Genomic DNA, 15,692 nt, shown 5'->3' on the forward strand with positions numbered 1-15,692 from the left:
TTTTGGAGCAATACCTGACTACAGATATCTATGCTTCCTCGTTCTCAATTTCAGAAAGAAAACCAGAGCTGTATTATGAAAGGAGAAAACCAAACGGTTCTATTTGAGTTTATCATCTTGGGATTCTCCAACTTAAATGAGTTAAAATTTTTACTTTTCACTATTTTCCTGGTAGCATATATCTGTACTTTGGGAGGAAATACCTTCGTAATTTTGGTGACCATGATTGATCCACGCCTCCACACTCCCATGTATTTTTTTCTGGAAAACTTAGCTTTTCTTGACATCTGCTACACCACCACCAATGTTCCCCAGATGATGGTACATCTACTATCAGAGAGAAAATGCATTTCTTATTTGGGTTGCATAGTGCAACTTTTTGCATTTATTTTTTTTGTTGGGTCAGAGTCCCTGCTTCTGGCAGCTATGGCATATGATCGCTACATTGCAATCTGTAAGCCCTTAAGGTATTCGGTTATTATGAACAAGGTCCTGTATAGCCAGTTAGCAACCTCCTGCTGGACTGGTGGTTTCCTCAACTCAGTGGTGCACACAGTACTGACATTCCGTCTGCCCTTCTGTGGCAACAACAAGATTAATTATTTCTTCTGTGACATCCCTCCTTTGCTGATCTTGTTTTGTGGGGACACTTCTGTCAATGAGTTGGCCCTATTATCCATTGGGGTCTTCATTGGTTGGACTCCTTTTTTGTGTATCATACTTTCCTACCTTTATATTATTTCTACCATTTTAAGGATCAGGTCTTCTGAGGGGAGGCAAAAGGCCTTTTCTACCTGTGCTTCCCACTTGATCATTGTCCTTCTCTATTATGGCAGCTCCATCTTCACATATGTACGACCCATATCAGCATATTCACTGGAGAAGGACAGACTGATCTCAGTATTGTACAGTGTTGTCACCCCCATGTTAAACCCTATTATCTACTCCTTGAGGAATAAGGATATTAAAGAGGCTGCAAAAGTTGTGGGGAGAAAGTAGCAGGCTTCAAGCTCCCTCTCTTTTGCTGTGTAAACTTTTCTAAGAAAACGACGTATTACAAAACTGTCCATCTTATTATTAGAGCTGACTTTTGCAAATTACTCTCAAGCAAAATTAAAAGTCAATGCAAATTTTCACAGCCAGTGATTAGCAAACACTCTTGTTTAAAAAGTCTGTATCAGATCAGATCAGATCAGATCAGTCGCTCAGTTGTGTCTGACTCTTTGCGACCCCATGAATCGCAGCACGCCAGACCTCCCTGTCCATCACCAGCTTCTGGAGTTCACTGAGACTCACGTCCATCGAGTCAGTGATGCCATCCAGCCATCTTATCCTCTGTCATCCCCTTCTCCTCCAGCCTCCAATCCCTCCCAGCATCAGAGTCTTTTCCAATGAGTCAACTCTTTGCATGAGGTGGCCAAAGTACTGGAGTTTCAGCTTCAGCATCATTCCCTCTAAAGAAATCCCAGGGCTGATCTCCTTCAGAATGGACTGGTTGGATCTCCTTGCAGTCCAAGGGACTCTCAAGAGTCTTCTCCAACACCACAGTTCAAAAGCATCAATTCTTCGGCACTCAGCCTTCTTCACAGTCCAACTCTCCCATCCATACATGATCACAGGAAAAACCATAGCCTTGACTAGACGGACCTTTGTTGGCAAAGTAATGTCTCTGCTTTTGAATATGCTATCTAGGTTGGTCATAACTTTCCTTCCAAGGAGTAAGCGTCTTTTAATTTCATGGCTGCAGTCACCATCTGCAGTGATTTTGGAGCCCAGAAAAATAAAGTCTGACACTGTTTCCCCATCTCTTTCCCATGAAGTGATGGGACCGGATGCCATGATCTTCGTTTTCTGAATGTTGAGCTTTAAGCCAACTTTTTCACTCTCCTCTTTCACTTTCATCAAGAGGCTTTTGAGTTCCTCTTCACTTTCTGCCATAAGGGTGGTGTCATCTGCATATCTGAGGTTAATGATATTTCTCCCGGCAATCTTGATTCCAGCTTGTGTTTCTTCCAGTCCAGCGTTTCTCATGATGTACTCTGCATATAAGTTAAATAAACAGGGTGACAATATACAGCCTTGATGTACTCCTTTTCCTATTTGGAACCAGTCTGTTGTTCCATGTCCAATTCTAACTGTTCCTTCCTGACCTGCATACAAATTTCTCAAGAGGCAGATCAAGTGGTCTGTATAAAATATTGCAATTTTTTTTTCAGGGATCAGTGAACTAAAAGGACAGGAATCACAAGGCCAACACTGAACAGAGTTGAAAATAAAAAACTGTGAAAGGGACTCCTTGTGAGGATTTCTGATGATCTTAGGAAGTGTTTGAGTTTCTGAACAGCATTTTAACATTCTTGTAAGATTGGAGGGCTAAAATTGGATCTTGAGCTACCTAATTGAAATTTAGCTGGTATCCTCATTTTATCTGGCAAATTTATCAATAACTCACGTGCCTGTGCTATGCTTAGTCACTTATAGGCCTAGTGGCTATCATAGTGGACAATGTATACATAGAACAATTCTGTCTTTGCAGTTATAAACTAAGATAGGCAACTTGTTTTAAGAGATGTTGCAACCAATTGCAAAATTAAAAAGGTAGTGTGTTAATGATTCACTTATATATTGATCATTGAAACAAACTAAAAAATGTTCTATGAATAAACATGTGTATTTGATTATATGATAGATGAGGCTAGAATAAGCTTGAAAAAAAAGTTGAGTAAGAATAATCTTTTCAATAAAAAGACAAAAGGGTTTATGATTCCAGCCTTACAGTTTATACAAAAATCAGTTCTAGAATACTGCATACCTCAATGTATAAAAGAACAGTAAAGCCTTTAGAAAATGATATAGGATGTACTACCATATCACATATGAATTTGTCAGATCCAAACCAGAGAAGAGACCTGAGACTACACAGTCTCCTTGGGAACATTGCGGCCTCTGGTAGGAAGGGCAAGAGTCCCTGCACTCAAAGGCTATGGGCTAGAGAACACCAGGCCTCTTGGGTGGAGACCCTCAGTGCTTCCTGCAGCCTGTAGCCATCCAGCCCAGCCCTTTATGGCTAGGGCTGCTGCTCTGTGGTTAACGATCATGGTGGGTGGGGTTGATCCCGGTTTCCAGGGGACTGTCACTGTTGACACCATATGAGATAAGATGAATAAGTGACAAAGCCAACATTTTACATGTCAAAAGGAAATTAAAATTAAAAATATTAATATATTCCTTTCCACCCCCACCCAAGTCTCTCTTGCTTAGGGATTGATTTTTTTCCCCCCTCTCAATTTTCTTGACTAATACTAAAGCCTCCTATTATGTCTCCCCATTCTTCACCCTATTTTACTAAATCCTATACATTTTGTCTGAATAAACTCAAAGCATATATTTGTTAGAAGTTAATGAAGCAAAGAGAGAGGGAAGGTGCTTTAGATGGTTATGAGCTGTGTATTAGGAAGAAATAAATATCTCTTGTTTCACTAGGTATCAAGTAATCTGTATTTTAGACTTGTTCACGGACTTTCCTTTTTTCTTTCTGTTGACAGTAAATGCTTAGTAAATGCTTGTGATAGTCATTCATACTGTTGCATACACTGTTGCCCATTCACTTTTCATTGCTGTATGGTATTCCCTCACATGGCTAGGCCCACAAACACTTTATTCATTCAATAAACTTAACAAACATCTAAAGGTTGTGTGAAGGTATTATTTTCACAATTTCTAGGTTAATTTTTGAAGAAAAATTTAAAAGGGAGACTTGTTCAACCTGGCATTAAGACATAAACTAAGGCCTACTAATGGAAAGTCAAGTTCCTGGTCCAAAAAGAAAAATATCATGGGATAGAGGTCTTAGATACAGATCCAAGAATTTGTATGGAAACAGTATGTACTAAGTATGGTGCTACAATAAATAATGAAAATTTAGTTATAGTTTGGAAAAATCAGATTATTAAGTGAAGAAAAATAAAATTAGTTTTCTAACTTCCACTTTGTAAAAAGATGAACTTTAAGTGGATCAAGAAGCAAAATTTGAAATTTAAAAATTGTAAAGTTAATATAAAAAAGTTTCAAAGAATATATTTATGAACTAGCAGTGGGAAATTTTAAATAAATCTTAAATTGCACAGCCCATAACCTAAGAAAATATGGATTTTATCATGACAAAATGAATGACTTCTTTTCTATGGAACAATAAAAATTAATGCACAGATGAGCCCTTTCTATAAATTATTTGAAAAAGTTAAATTTATAAATGACCAATGATGTCTTAAATAAGGAATTCCTACAAATGAGGAAAAAAAACAGGAAACTTAATTAAGAATATGTGCAAAGAATAAACTAGCAGATTAGTAGGAGAGGAAACCCAAATGACTGACACACAAAAAATCTCCTCATAGTTAGGACATGTTCAAAATTGCTAGTAGTCTGAGTTATTAAAATTAGAATAATAATGAGCCACCACCTCACTCCCATCAGATTGACAAAAACTAGAAAGCTTGATAACTCCAAGCAATGTGAGGAACACTTGTATGCTTCTGTGGATGGTACAGGTATAACTGGGCTAGATGGTAGAATTTTGAAGATCAACCTTGTATAATTTAACTCTACTCTGTGGAAAGTTGGTTTCACTTTGCTCTAACTTTAATTTGCTCTAGAGAAGTCCCCTCTGATTCTGAGGTACTTCCAGGACAGGAAAGAGCTATAAAAATCTTAGCATTATCTTTAGCTTTCCAGAGTGAAAAGCTTTCCAGTGTATCATGATAGAATGGATGATGGAATTATATTCTAAAGTCATGGTGGCTTGATGAACTTAACGACTTGAATATGGCTTAAGTGCTTAACATGGGTAGGAAGGGAGAATTTTAGAAGTGGTAACAGAAGTGGTTTCCGAACATTTTTGTTCCAAACTCAGTTTCATTAAAAAAACAAAAAACAAAACAAACCTCTTGGAACCTACATATCCATACATTACACATCTTGCAGGATGTTAAAATATGTTTCCATTTTAGCTGAGACAAATATATCCAAAAGCAAGGTGCTAGGTCACTAAAGAAGTACATAGTTAGAGAATTGATTCTGTGGCTAAAGAGGATTTCTTTGGTGAGAACTGGGGTGTTAAGTAAGCCTCCCCCAGTCCCAGAAAGGTGCTTCCCCTTAACTTCAGCTGAGAGGAAAAAAGAGAACAAGTTAAAGAGCTCGATTGTACCACTGGAATTGTAGAGTTCAAGGACCAATATACGATAATGTGGTAGAGGAACAAAAAACCAGAAAACGGCTTTTCTTCTAATAATGGGCAAAGGCTGCAAGATGATTCTCATTGGTCAGTTGTGGGCCAAAAGGTAAGAGTCTACCTGGAACAGTTTTGATTTCACATGAGACTTCCAGAAGCAGAATTGCAATGGCAACAGAGGCGCTGGAAGACAAGCAGATGCTTAGGGATTGAGGCAGGAGTTGGAAGGAGCGAGTCTCTGGACCTCAGAGGTGTGTCTCTAGGGTCCTTAGAAGAGTCCACAAAACACAGGGACCTTCTGCATCCAGGGAGCATGTCCTTGCCCACTCCAGTTCCTTGCGCTGACTTTCAGGAGTTGAGGATGCTCCTGGCATTCAGGTAGAAGACCCTGTATTCAATAGCACAGACTTTCCAGGGTCAGTTAATATCTGTCACTTCCTTGTGTTCATAAAAGTTGTTCTACACTAGGGTCTACAATTTGAATTGTGATCTCTGCACTTTTGGTGTATTTTTGATCACAGGTGAGTAAGCAGTTTTTTAATTGCTTAGCTATATAGCTCTACATCTCTTGGAGATACATTTTCTATGCCTTGTTCTTTAGATGAGAGACTACGTAAGTGGGCACGTGGAGTGTAATGAGCTGTGAGATTCCAAAGGAGGGAGAAATCGAACTCTCATCCCATGCTATGAATGGCAGGCTGAGTGTGTGTGCACCGCGGAGCTGCTGCTATTTTAGGTATTTCAGCATCACTCAGAATGGCCCTCTGCTGGCTTACTGATTCTTCATTAATAAAGGACAGAAACATAGGGTCAAAGTCTGACTTACACATCAATTTCTGTTTTATTTATCATTTTACTTCAAGTTTTAAAAATACATTTGTTGAGTAAAATAAGCAGCATGGGTTAGTCTAGTAGTTGGTCTCTTACCACCTCAAAAATAGAAGGAAAGATTGAAAAAGGTGAAGGAAGAGATAAGCAGTGATGGAAAACATGGGTTAGACAATGGGATTTTAGGGTCCCTCTCTTGACAGTGCTGTTTGCATTAGAGAATTCATTTGATTCTGGTAAAGTGAAATACTATATTATGAGAACTTAACCCTTTAGCCAACATATTTGTTCCTTCTACTGAAAATATCCACAGTAGGTCACAGAGGGAAAAGACAGAAATTAAAACAAAAATACAAATAAGCATCCTTTCAAACTTAGAATTCAAATATGTATTTGTATACAGACCAGGGCAATCAATGAAGTTTATTGTTTTGATTAATATACAATACTCTCCTTCATTTTTACTTTTGCTTTTTATTTTATTTTTAAAATATTTATTTATTTGGAAGCACCAGATCTTAGTTGCAGTATACAGGATCTAGACCCCTGACCAAGTATTGAATCCAGGACCCCTGCACTGGGAGTGCAGAGTCTTAGCCACTGAACCACCCTCACCTTCATTTTTAGAAAGTCATGTTTAATTTATCTTGTTAGCTTCTTTTTTGTATCAAACTACAAAATCAATATTTCTCTGTGAATTAGAACTTGAACATTTTAAACTAAGAGATTCTCTGTATTATTATTTTAATTTTATCACACATTTCTACTAATTGACCTAAACCAAGCTCTAGAGCAGTATCCTTTAATAATACAAGCATGAACACTTAAATTAATTTACAGCAGAGCCAGGAAATTAAAAAATTATAATAAGGATCAATTTTTCAAAAATTAATTAAATACCAGATATTTAGTAACAATTATTAATAGATTTAACTATCAGGACATGGCAGGCATAGCCCATTGCCATTAACAGTCAGGAAAAAACCGATCACAGTTGGAAACAAATTGAAATAATCCAGTTATGTGAATATAAGTGGTAGTAAAAGTATTTTTAAAGAAAATTCTATTGTCAGCAATAAAGTTTAATTTTTAGCTACTCAATCAAATGTGTATTAGTCTGGGAAAGATAAAACTTGCAATTTTTACCTGATGGACACATAACTCTGCTGCTGCTGCTGCTGCTAAGTCACTTCAGTCGTGTCCGACCCTGTGCGACCCCATAGAAGGCAGCCCACTAGGCTCCCCCGTCCCTGGAATTCTCCAGGCAAGAATACTGGAGTGGGTTGCCATTTCTTTCTCCGATGCATGGAAGTGAAAAGTGAAAGTGAAGCCACTCAGTTGTGTCTGACTCCTAGCGACCCCATGGACTGCAGCCTACCAGGCTCCTCTGTCCATGGGATTTTCCAGGCAAGAGTACTGGAGTGGGGTGCCGTTGCCTTCTCCGCACATAACTCTATCAGATATTTATTTTGCTGAGACTCAGTGTTTTCATCTGGAATTCGGAATGACAACATTATTTATCTCAGAGAATTTATCTAAAGAGAAAATTAGATTCTGGGTAGAAAGTACTTAAAGGTTTTAAGTGCTTTTCTCTACCCAGCACTTACAATAATTTGTCCAACAAACACTGAATCCTACAGTAGCCAAATGGCTCTTGAATTTTCCAGAATGATGACCAGCATCAGGGGGTCTCTAATTTATTAGGATGAATCCTTAAAAGTTTGTTAAAAGATAGGACAGTTAACTCCAAGTTCAAGGAATCTAATTTAGTATGCTTATTACTGAAATTTATCATAACAAACATAAACATAATCATCCATTAATAAGTGTGGGTGTATAAACAATTGCTGTATTCATATGAATATTTGTATATCATTCAAACATCATGTTTCAGGAGAATATTTATTGCCATGAGAAATCATTATAAAATGGTGCTTAAGGAAAAAACACAGATTAAAACATGTACTTTCTGATCTCCATTTTGAATATTTCGTGCATGGAAAATTGATTAGATGAACATATACCAAACCATTAGTAGAGGTTTTCTTGGATGGAGATACTAATTTTTAATGTTTTTATTTTGTTTTTGATATTTTCTAAACATTCTAACACAAATATGTTAACTTTAATCAGAAAAAAATAGATGGTGAAAACTTTGGAAAAAATTTATCTAAAGGTGAACATTGGGCATGCTCTCTATGATATCTTTTAAAATAACTCTAAAGCACTCTACAATGTGAAAAAAAATTCTCCTTGAATTTAGATTTGTCAAGCAATTTAGGAACTAAAGAAGTCACTGGTAAAGAATGAACTGGGAATTTAAATTCAAACTATCCACAATTATCAGTGTAGTAGAGACATTAGGTCATGTTAAGCTTATGACACTTCTCTCCATTCACTTCTCTTTGGCACCAATAACTTATTAAGAAAGTCAGGAAATATCTCTGATGGAAACATCGATAACTGTTACTGAAGTGAAGTGACTAACGGTTGTTGGACTGGGCACCAAGAGTTTGTCCTTAGTCTACACAACTGAGCAGAAAAATGTCAGGAAAACTTGGAAATCTCAGAGTTAAGGGTAAGAAGATATGTGTCCGAGGAATGTGTACTAACACCCTATTACACAAAGTGCAATGTTGCCCTATGTGAACCTGTTTCAAAAAGCTATAGGAAGAGGGGAGAGTATGGGCAGTGGAGTGGGGGTGGGGAAGGAGAGGGAGAGAAAGACGGGATGAAAGAGGGAGGGAAGGAGAGGATACTTGAAAGTTTTCCTAAAACAGGCTTCAGAAAATCTATCTCTGAAGGCAAAATAAAGCATAGTTTTAAGTCAGGTTGACAAATGGAAGGAATACATGCAATCACTACCATTTTCTTGATTAACAGTCGAAATTGCTAGGTTCAGAACACATTTTTCTCAGCTTACATAGGATACACCCAAGTTAGGTAAGCAGTCTTCAGCAAAAGAATTGGTAGGGAAGATGAGACCTGCTTGCCACTCTAGGTCTCCAAAACAGGCTGGAGATACAGACTTAGACAGAACTAAATGTGATCCCTCTTTAGTTCTCACTGGCTGTGTGATCTCGAACACACTGTTTAACCTCTCTGATCTTTAAAACTTCATCTGCAAAATGAAGATGATAACACCCATTCTGAAGAGCTGTAGTGAATAGGAAAGGTCAAAAAGTATGTGCTATATCTTACCACAATGTATAACATCTAGAAAGCTACCATGTTCCCTTTAACCTAAAAATTTCTCTGTTCTTAGAAGAGGTCACAATAAACCAGGATCCATGTCTTTTACCTGTTTCTTCTGCTCTTGCAGATATGAACCACAATTTGTGTCAGGAGACCCTAACAAAGGGTGATTGACCTAACAAAGAGGTGGAAAAGCCTTTTAGTGCCTTTTATCCTTATGTCCTCTTCTGTCTCTATTCAGTTCAGTTCAGTTCAGTTGCTCAGTCATGTCCAACTCTTTGTGACCCCATGAATTGCAGCACTCCAGGCCCCCCTGTCCATCACCAACTCCCAGAGTTTACTCAGACTCACGTCCATCGAGTCAGTGATGCCATCCAGCCATCTCATCTTCTGTTGTCCCCTTCTCCTCCTGCCCCAAATCCCTCCCAGCATCAGAGTCTTTTCCAATGAGTCAACTCTTCACATGAGGTGGCCAAAGCACTGGAGTTTCAACTTTAGCATCATTCCTTCCAAAGAAATCCCAGGGCTGATCTCCTTGAGAATGGACTGGTTGGATCTCCTTGCAATCCAAGGGACCCTCAAGAGTCTTCTCCAAGTAGAACACTAGATGTACTTATAGCTGTGTCTGATGATAAGAAAGTGAAAAAGTGAAAGTGTTAGTCGCTCAGTGGTTTCCAACTGTTTGGGACCCCATGGAGCATAACCTAACAGGATCCTCTGTCCAGGGAGTTCTCCAGGCAAGAATACTGGAGTGGGTTACCATTCCCTTCTCCAGGAGAATCTTCCCGACCCAGGGATTGAACTGGGGTCTACTGCAATGCAGGCAGATTTTTTACCATTTGAGCCACCAGGAAAGCCCTGTTCAATGATACATATGAGTATGATTTGCGAAGGGATGCTGCTTCTCAAGATTGGAATCTGGTACAGATGGTGGTGATTTTTACTCATAACACTTTTCTTGTTTTGCAGATCTTTCTACTGTGCATATGATTATTTTAATCTGTGCTTCTCTTTGCCCAATTCACCAAAGAGAACCAGGCAACATCATGGAAGGAAAGAATCAAACAGCTCTGTCTGAATTTATAATTTTGGGATTCTCTGACCTAAATGAACTGCAGTTTTTGCTATTCACCATCTTCTTTCTGACTTATGTCTGTACTTTAGGAGGAAATGTATTCATTATCTTGGTGTCTGTGCTTGATCCACACCTACATACACCCATGTATCATTTTTTAGGGAATTTGGCTTTTCTTGACATCTGCTACACCACTACCAATGTTCCCCAGATGATGGTCCATCTGCTATCAGAGAAGAAGAGCATTTCCTATGGCGGATGTGTGGCTCAACTTTTTGCCTTCATTTTCTTTGTAGGATCAGAGTGTCTCCTCCTGGCAGCTATGGCATATGATCGCTACATTGCAATCTGTAAGCCCTTAAGGTATTCGGTTATTATGAACAAGGTCCTGTATAGCCGGTTAGCAGCCTCCTGCTGGACTGGTGGTTTCCTCAACTCAGTGGTGCACACAGTACTGACATTCCGTCTGCCCTTCTGTGGCAACAACAAGATTAATTATTTCTTCTGTGACATCCCTCCTTTGCTGATCTTGTCTTGCGGGGACACTTCTGTCAATGAGTTGGCCCTACTATCTATTGGCATCTTCATTGGTTGGACTCCCTTCTTGTGTATCGTCCTTTCCTACCTTTACATAATCTCCACCATCTTGAGGATCCGTTCCTCAGAGGGGAGGCAAAAGGCCTTTTCTACCTGTGCCTCTCACCTGGTCATTGTCCTGCTCTATTATGGCAGTGCCATCTTCACGTACGTGCGGCCCATCTCAACTTACTCACTGGAGAAGGACAGACTAATCTCAGTATTGTATAGCGTTGTCACCCCCATGCTAAACCCTATAATTTACACGTTGAGGAATAAGGATATTAAAGAGGCTGTGAAAGTTGTAGGGAGAAAGTGGCAGCCACCAATACTCTCTTTTGATATATAATCTTCCCTTTGTTGTGGTTTTTCAGTCACCCAGTAATGTCTGACTTTTTGCAACCCCATGGACTGTAGCATGCCAGGCCTCCCTGTCCCTCACCATTTCCCAGAGTTTGCCCAAGTTCATGTTCATTGCATCAGTGATGCCATCCAGCCATCTCATCCTCTGATACCCTCTTCTTCTGCCCTCAATCTTTCCCAACATCAGGGACTTTTCCAATGAGTCCTCTGTTTGCATCAGATGACCAAAATACTGGAGCTTCAGCTTCAGCATCAGTCCTTCAGTGAATATTCAGGGCTGATCTCTCTTAAGATTGACTGATTTGATCTCCTAGCTGTTCAAGGGACTTGCAGGAGTCTTCTCCAGCACCACAGTTTGAAGGCATCAATTCTTTGGTGTTCTGCCTTCTTTACAGTCTAGCTCTCACAACTGTATGTGACCACTGGGAAGCCATAGCCTTGACTATATGGACCTTTGTTGGCAAAGTAATATCTCTGCTTTTCAATAAACTGTCTAGGTTTTTAATCACTTTCCTGCCAAGAAGCAATTGTCTTGTGATTTCATGACTGCAGTCACCATCTGCCGTGATTTTGGAGCCCAAGAAGAGGAAATCTCCTCCTTCTTGGAGGAGAGAATGGCAAACCACCCCAGTATACTTGCTATAAGAACCTCGTGAACTGTATAAAAAAAACCTTCTCTTATCTGCAGTCAATTAACATGTTAAAAATTAACTTTTTCACCAGCCAGCTATTCCTAATGGCACTCAATTTATAAGAAACTCAGTATAGGGACAGGTACTGAACAGTTGGCACACTTAAGCCTAAGTGTACATATTTTGAGCTTTTGTTAGTTCTGAGCAAAAGAAATTGATGTTACTCTTTTGAGATATTTTCTTCTTGTTCATAATATCCACTCCTGAATTCTTCATTCCAAAGATGGTGCCCCTTCTCATGAAAAACTGGTTATAAAGTTTAAATAAACCTCTGTGTTCACATTTGCTCATCACTTAATCAGATAATATTAATGTTTTTGTGTCAGCATGTATTTCTAATCAGATACTATAAAAGTGAGAAAGATCCTAGGCTTAATCTTGGAATATATGTTCTCCTATCTCAGTTCAGTTAAGTTCAGTTGTTCAGTCGTGTCTGACTCTTTGTGACCCCATGAACTGCAGCATGCCAGGCCTCCCTGTCCATCACCAACTCCCGAAGCCTACCCAAACTCATGTCCTTTGAGTCAGTGATGCCATACAACCATCTCATCCTCGGTCGTCCCCTTTTCCTCCTGCCCCTAATCTTTTCCAGCAACAGGGTCTTTTCAAATGAGTCAGCTTTTCGCATAAGGTGGCCAAAGTATTGGATTTTCAGCTTCAGCATCAGTCCTTCCAATGAACACCCAGGACTGATGTCCTTTTGATGGACTGGTTGGATTTCCTTGCAGTCCAAGGGACTCTCAAGAGTCTTCTCCAATACCACAGTTCAAAAGCATCAATTCTGCGCTCAGCTTCCTTTATAGTCCAAATGTCACATCCATACATGACTATTGGAAAAACCATAGCCTTGACTAGATGGACCTTTGTTGACAAAGTAATGTCTCTGCTTTTTAATATGCTGTCTAAGTTGGTCATAATTTTCCTTCCAAGGAGTAGGAATCTTTTAATTTCATGGCTGCAATTACCATCTGCAGTGATTTTGGAGCCCCCAAAAATAAAGCCTGACACTGTTTCCACTGTTTCCCCAACTATTTGCCATGAAATAATGGGACTGGATGCCATGATCTTAGTTTTCTGACTGTTGAGCTTTAAGCCAACTTTTTCACTCTCCTTTTTCACTTTCATCAAGAGGCTCTTTAGTTCTTTACTTTCTGCCATAAGGGTGGTATCATCTGCAGGTTAATCATCTGAGGTTAATGATATTTCTCCTGGCAATCTTGATTCCAGCTTGTGCTTCTTCCAGCCCAGCATTTCTCACAATGTACTCTGCATATAAATTAAATAGGCAGGGTGACAATATACAGCCTTGACGTACTCCTTTTCCTATTTGGAACCAGTCTGCTGTTGCATGGCCAGTTCTAACTGTTGCTTCCTGACCTGCATATAGGTTTCTCAAGAGGCAGGTCAAGTGATCTGGCATTCCTATCTCTTTCAGATATTTCCACAGTTTATTGTGAGCCACACAGTCAAAGGCTTTGGCATAGTCAATAAAGCAGAAATAGATATTTTTCTGGAATTCTTTTGTTTTTTCCATGATCCAGTGGATGTTGGCAATTTGATCTCTGGTTCCTCTGCCTTTTCTAAAACCATATATTTCTTGAACATTTGGAAGTTCACGGTTCATGTATTGCTGAAGCCTGGCTTGGAGAATTTTGAGCATTACTTTACTAGTGTGTGAGATGAGTGCAATTGTGCAGTAGTTTGAGCATTCTTCAGCATTGCCTTTCTTTGGGATTGGAACAAAAACTGACCTTTTCCAGCCCTGTGGCCAATGATGAGTTTCCCAAATTTGCTGACATATTGAGTGCAGCACTTTCACAGCATCATCTTTTAAGATTTGAAATAGCTCAACTGGAATTACATCACCTGCACTAGCTTTGTTTGTAGTGGTGCTTCCTAAGGCCCACTTGACTTCACATTCCAGGATGTCTGGCTCTAGGTGAGTGGTCACACCATCGAGGTCATCTGGGTCATGAAGATCTTTTTTGTACAGTTCTTCTGTTCATTCTTGCCACCTCTTCTTAATATCTTCTGCTTCTGTTAGGTCCATACCATTTCTGTCCTTTATCGAGCCCATCTTTGCATGAAATGTTCCTTTGGTATCTCTAATTTTCTTGAAGAGATCTCTAGTCTTTCCCATTCTATTGTTTTCCTCTATTTCTTTATATTGATCACGTAGGAAGTCTTTCTTATCTCTCCTTGCTATTCTTTGGAACTCTGCATTCAAATGGCTATGCCTTTCCTCTTCTCCTTTGCTTTTCACTTCTCTTCTTTTCACAGCTATTTGTAAGGCCTCCTCAGACAGCCATTTTGCTCTTTTGCATTTCTTTTTCTTGGGGATGGTCTTGATCCCTGTCTCCTGTACAGTGTCACGAATCTTTGTCCATAGTTCATCAGACACTCTGTGTATCAGATCTAGTCCCTAAATCTATTTCTCACTTCCGCTGTATAATCATAAGGGACTTGATTTAGGTCATACTTGAATGGTTTAGTGGTTTTCCCCACTTTCTTCAATTTAAATCTGAATTTGGCAATAAGGAGTTCACGATCTGAGCCACAGTCAACTCCCAGTCTTATTTTTGCTGACTGTATAGAGCTTCTCCATCTTTGGCTGCAAAGAATATAATCAATCTAATTGCAATGTTGACTTCCCATCTGGTGATGTCCATGTGTAGAGTCTTCTCTTGTGCTGTTGGAAGAGGGTATTTGCTATGACCAGTGCGTTCTCTTGGCAAAACTCTATTAGCCTTTGCCCTGCTGCATTCTGTACTCCAAGGCTGAATTTGCCTGTTACTCCAGGGGTTTCCTGACTTCCTACTTTTGCATTCCAGGCCCCTATAATGAAAAGGACATTTTTTAAAGTGAAAAGGACATCTTCTATCTCAGTGTGGTCTAACTCTTTAATCTCCCTCCCTACTTCCCTTCCTTCTTTTTCTTTCCTTCTTTCTTTCTTTTATTTATCTCAATAAGCCTTTTTTAAACTTTTAAAAATCATTATTTTAAATTTTTCATTGTGGTAAGAGCACTTAACCTGAGATCTACCCTCTTCACAAATTTTTAAACACATAGTACAATTTGATATTGTCAGTTATTTTTTACAGTAACAAAGAAAGTTGGCTCATGTAATTTTGAAGTCTAGAGCGAATAGACTTCCATTATGGTTGCATGATGGCTCTGCCCCCATTTGTGATTCTCTTGGATCTGCTCCCATCCATGGAGATTCATTCTCAGGCTGCCTTCCAGAAGCATCCATGGTTGCTGGGCATACCTTCTTTTCCATGCCTTCTTTTCCAGGGATGAAGTTAGACTCCTCCCCACACTCCAATCTCACAAACGTTGTAAAAAAGGCCCTGGGTTTTGTCTGACTTGATCTTACTCAAGCCTGTTCTGCCTCTTGGAATGTCTGGTTCTAAACGGCTGTTTAAGGAGATGGAGCTGACAAGGATTTCTAAGTGACACTTGGCCCCAGGACAGACTGGAGTTAGGAGGAGTTTCTGCAAAGGTGTTGGAGGAGGTAATGGAAATGGTGAGCTAGCAGTTGACTCAAGAGCTGGACCCCAGCAATCAGAGCCTCCTCGCCTACTCCTCTGTCCTTGGATGTCAGTTCTGCTCATTGTTCCCACAGCGGGAGCCATATTTCAGGGTTGCAACCTTGAGAGAGCAATGTACTGCTGAGACATCTGGATGGTATGCATGGCTGAGCCCAGGTAAGGCCTGTATATAAACTTTAAGA

At 39.5% G+C, this 15,692-nt stretch overlaps 2 protein-coding genes across 2 annotated transcripts; both read left to right on the forward strand.

Annotated features, from left to right (window-relative positions):
- Positions 1-999, forward strand: OR5V1C (olfactory receptor family 5 subfamily V member 1C). Its single transcript, XM_002697389.3, has one exon. The coding sequence runs from the start codon at positions 31-33 to the stop codon at positions 997-999; it is 969 nt and encodes a 322-aa protein (XP_002697435.2). The 5' UTR covers positions 1-30.
- A 9,300-nt stretch (positions 1,000-10,299) lies between these two features.
- On the forward strand, positions 10,300-11,411 carry OR5V1 (olfactory receptor family 5 subfamily V member 1). The gene has a single exon (XM_002697390.3). The coding sequence runs from the start codon at positions 10,300-10,302 to the stop codon at positions 11,251-11,253; it is 954 nt and encodes a 317-aa protein (XP_002697436.1). The 3' UTR covers positions 11,254-11,411.
- Positions 11,412-15,692: the final 4,281 nt, after the last annotated feature.

This window comes from Bos taurus, chromosome 23 (genome assembly GCF_002263795.3).
Source record: "Bos taurus isolate L1 Dominette 01449 registration number 42190680 breed Hereford chromosome 23, ARS-UCD2.0, whole genome shotgun sequence".
Lineage (NCBI taxonomy): Eukaryota > Metazoa > Chordata > Mammalia > Artiodactyla > Bovidae > Bos > Bos taurus.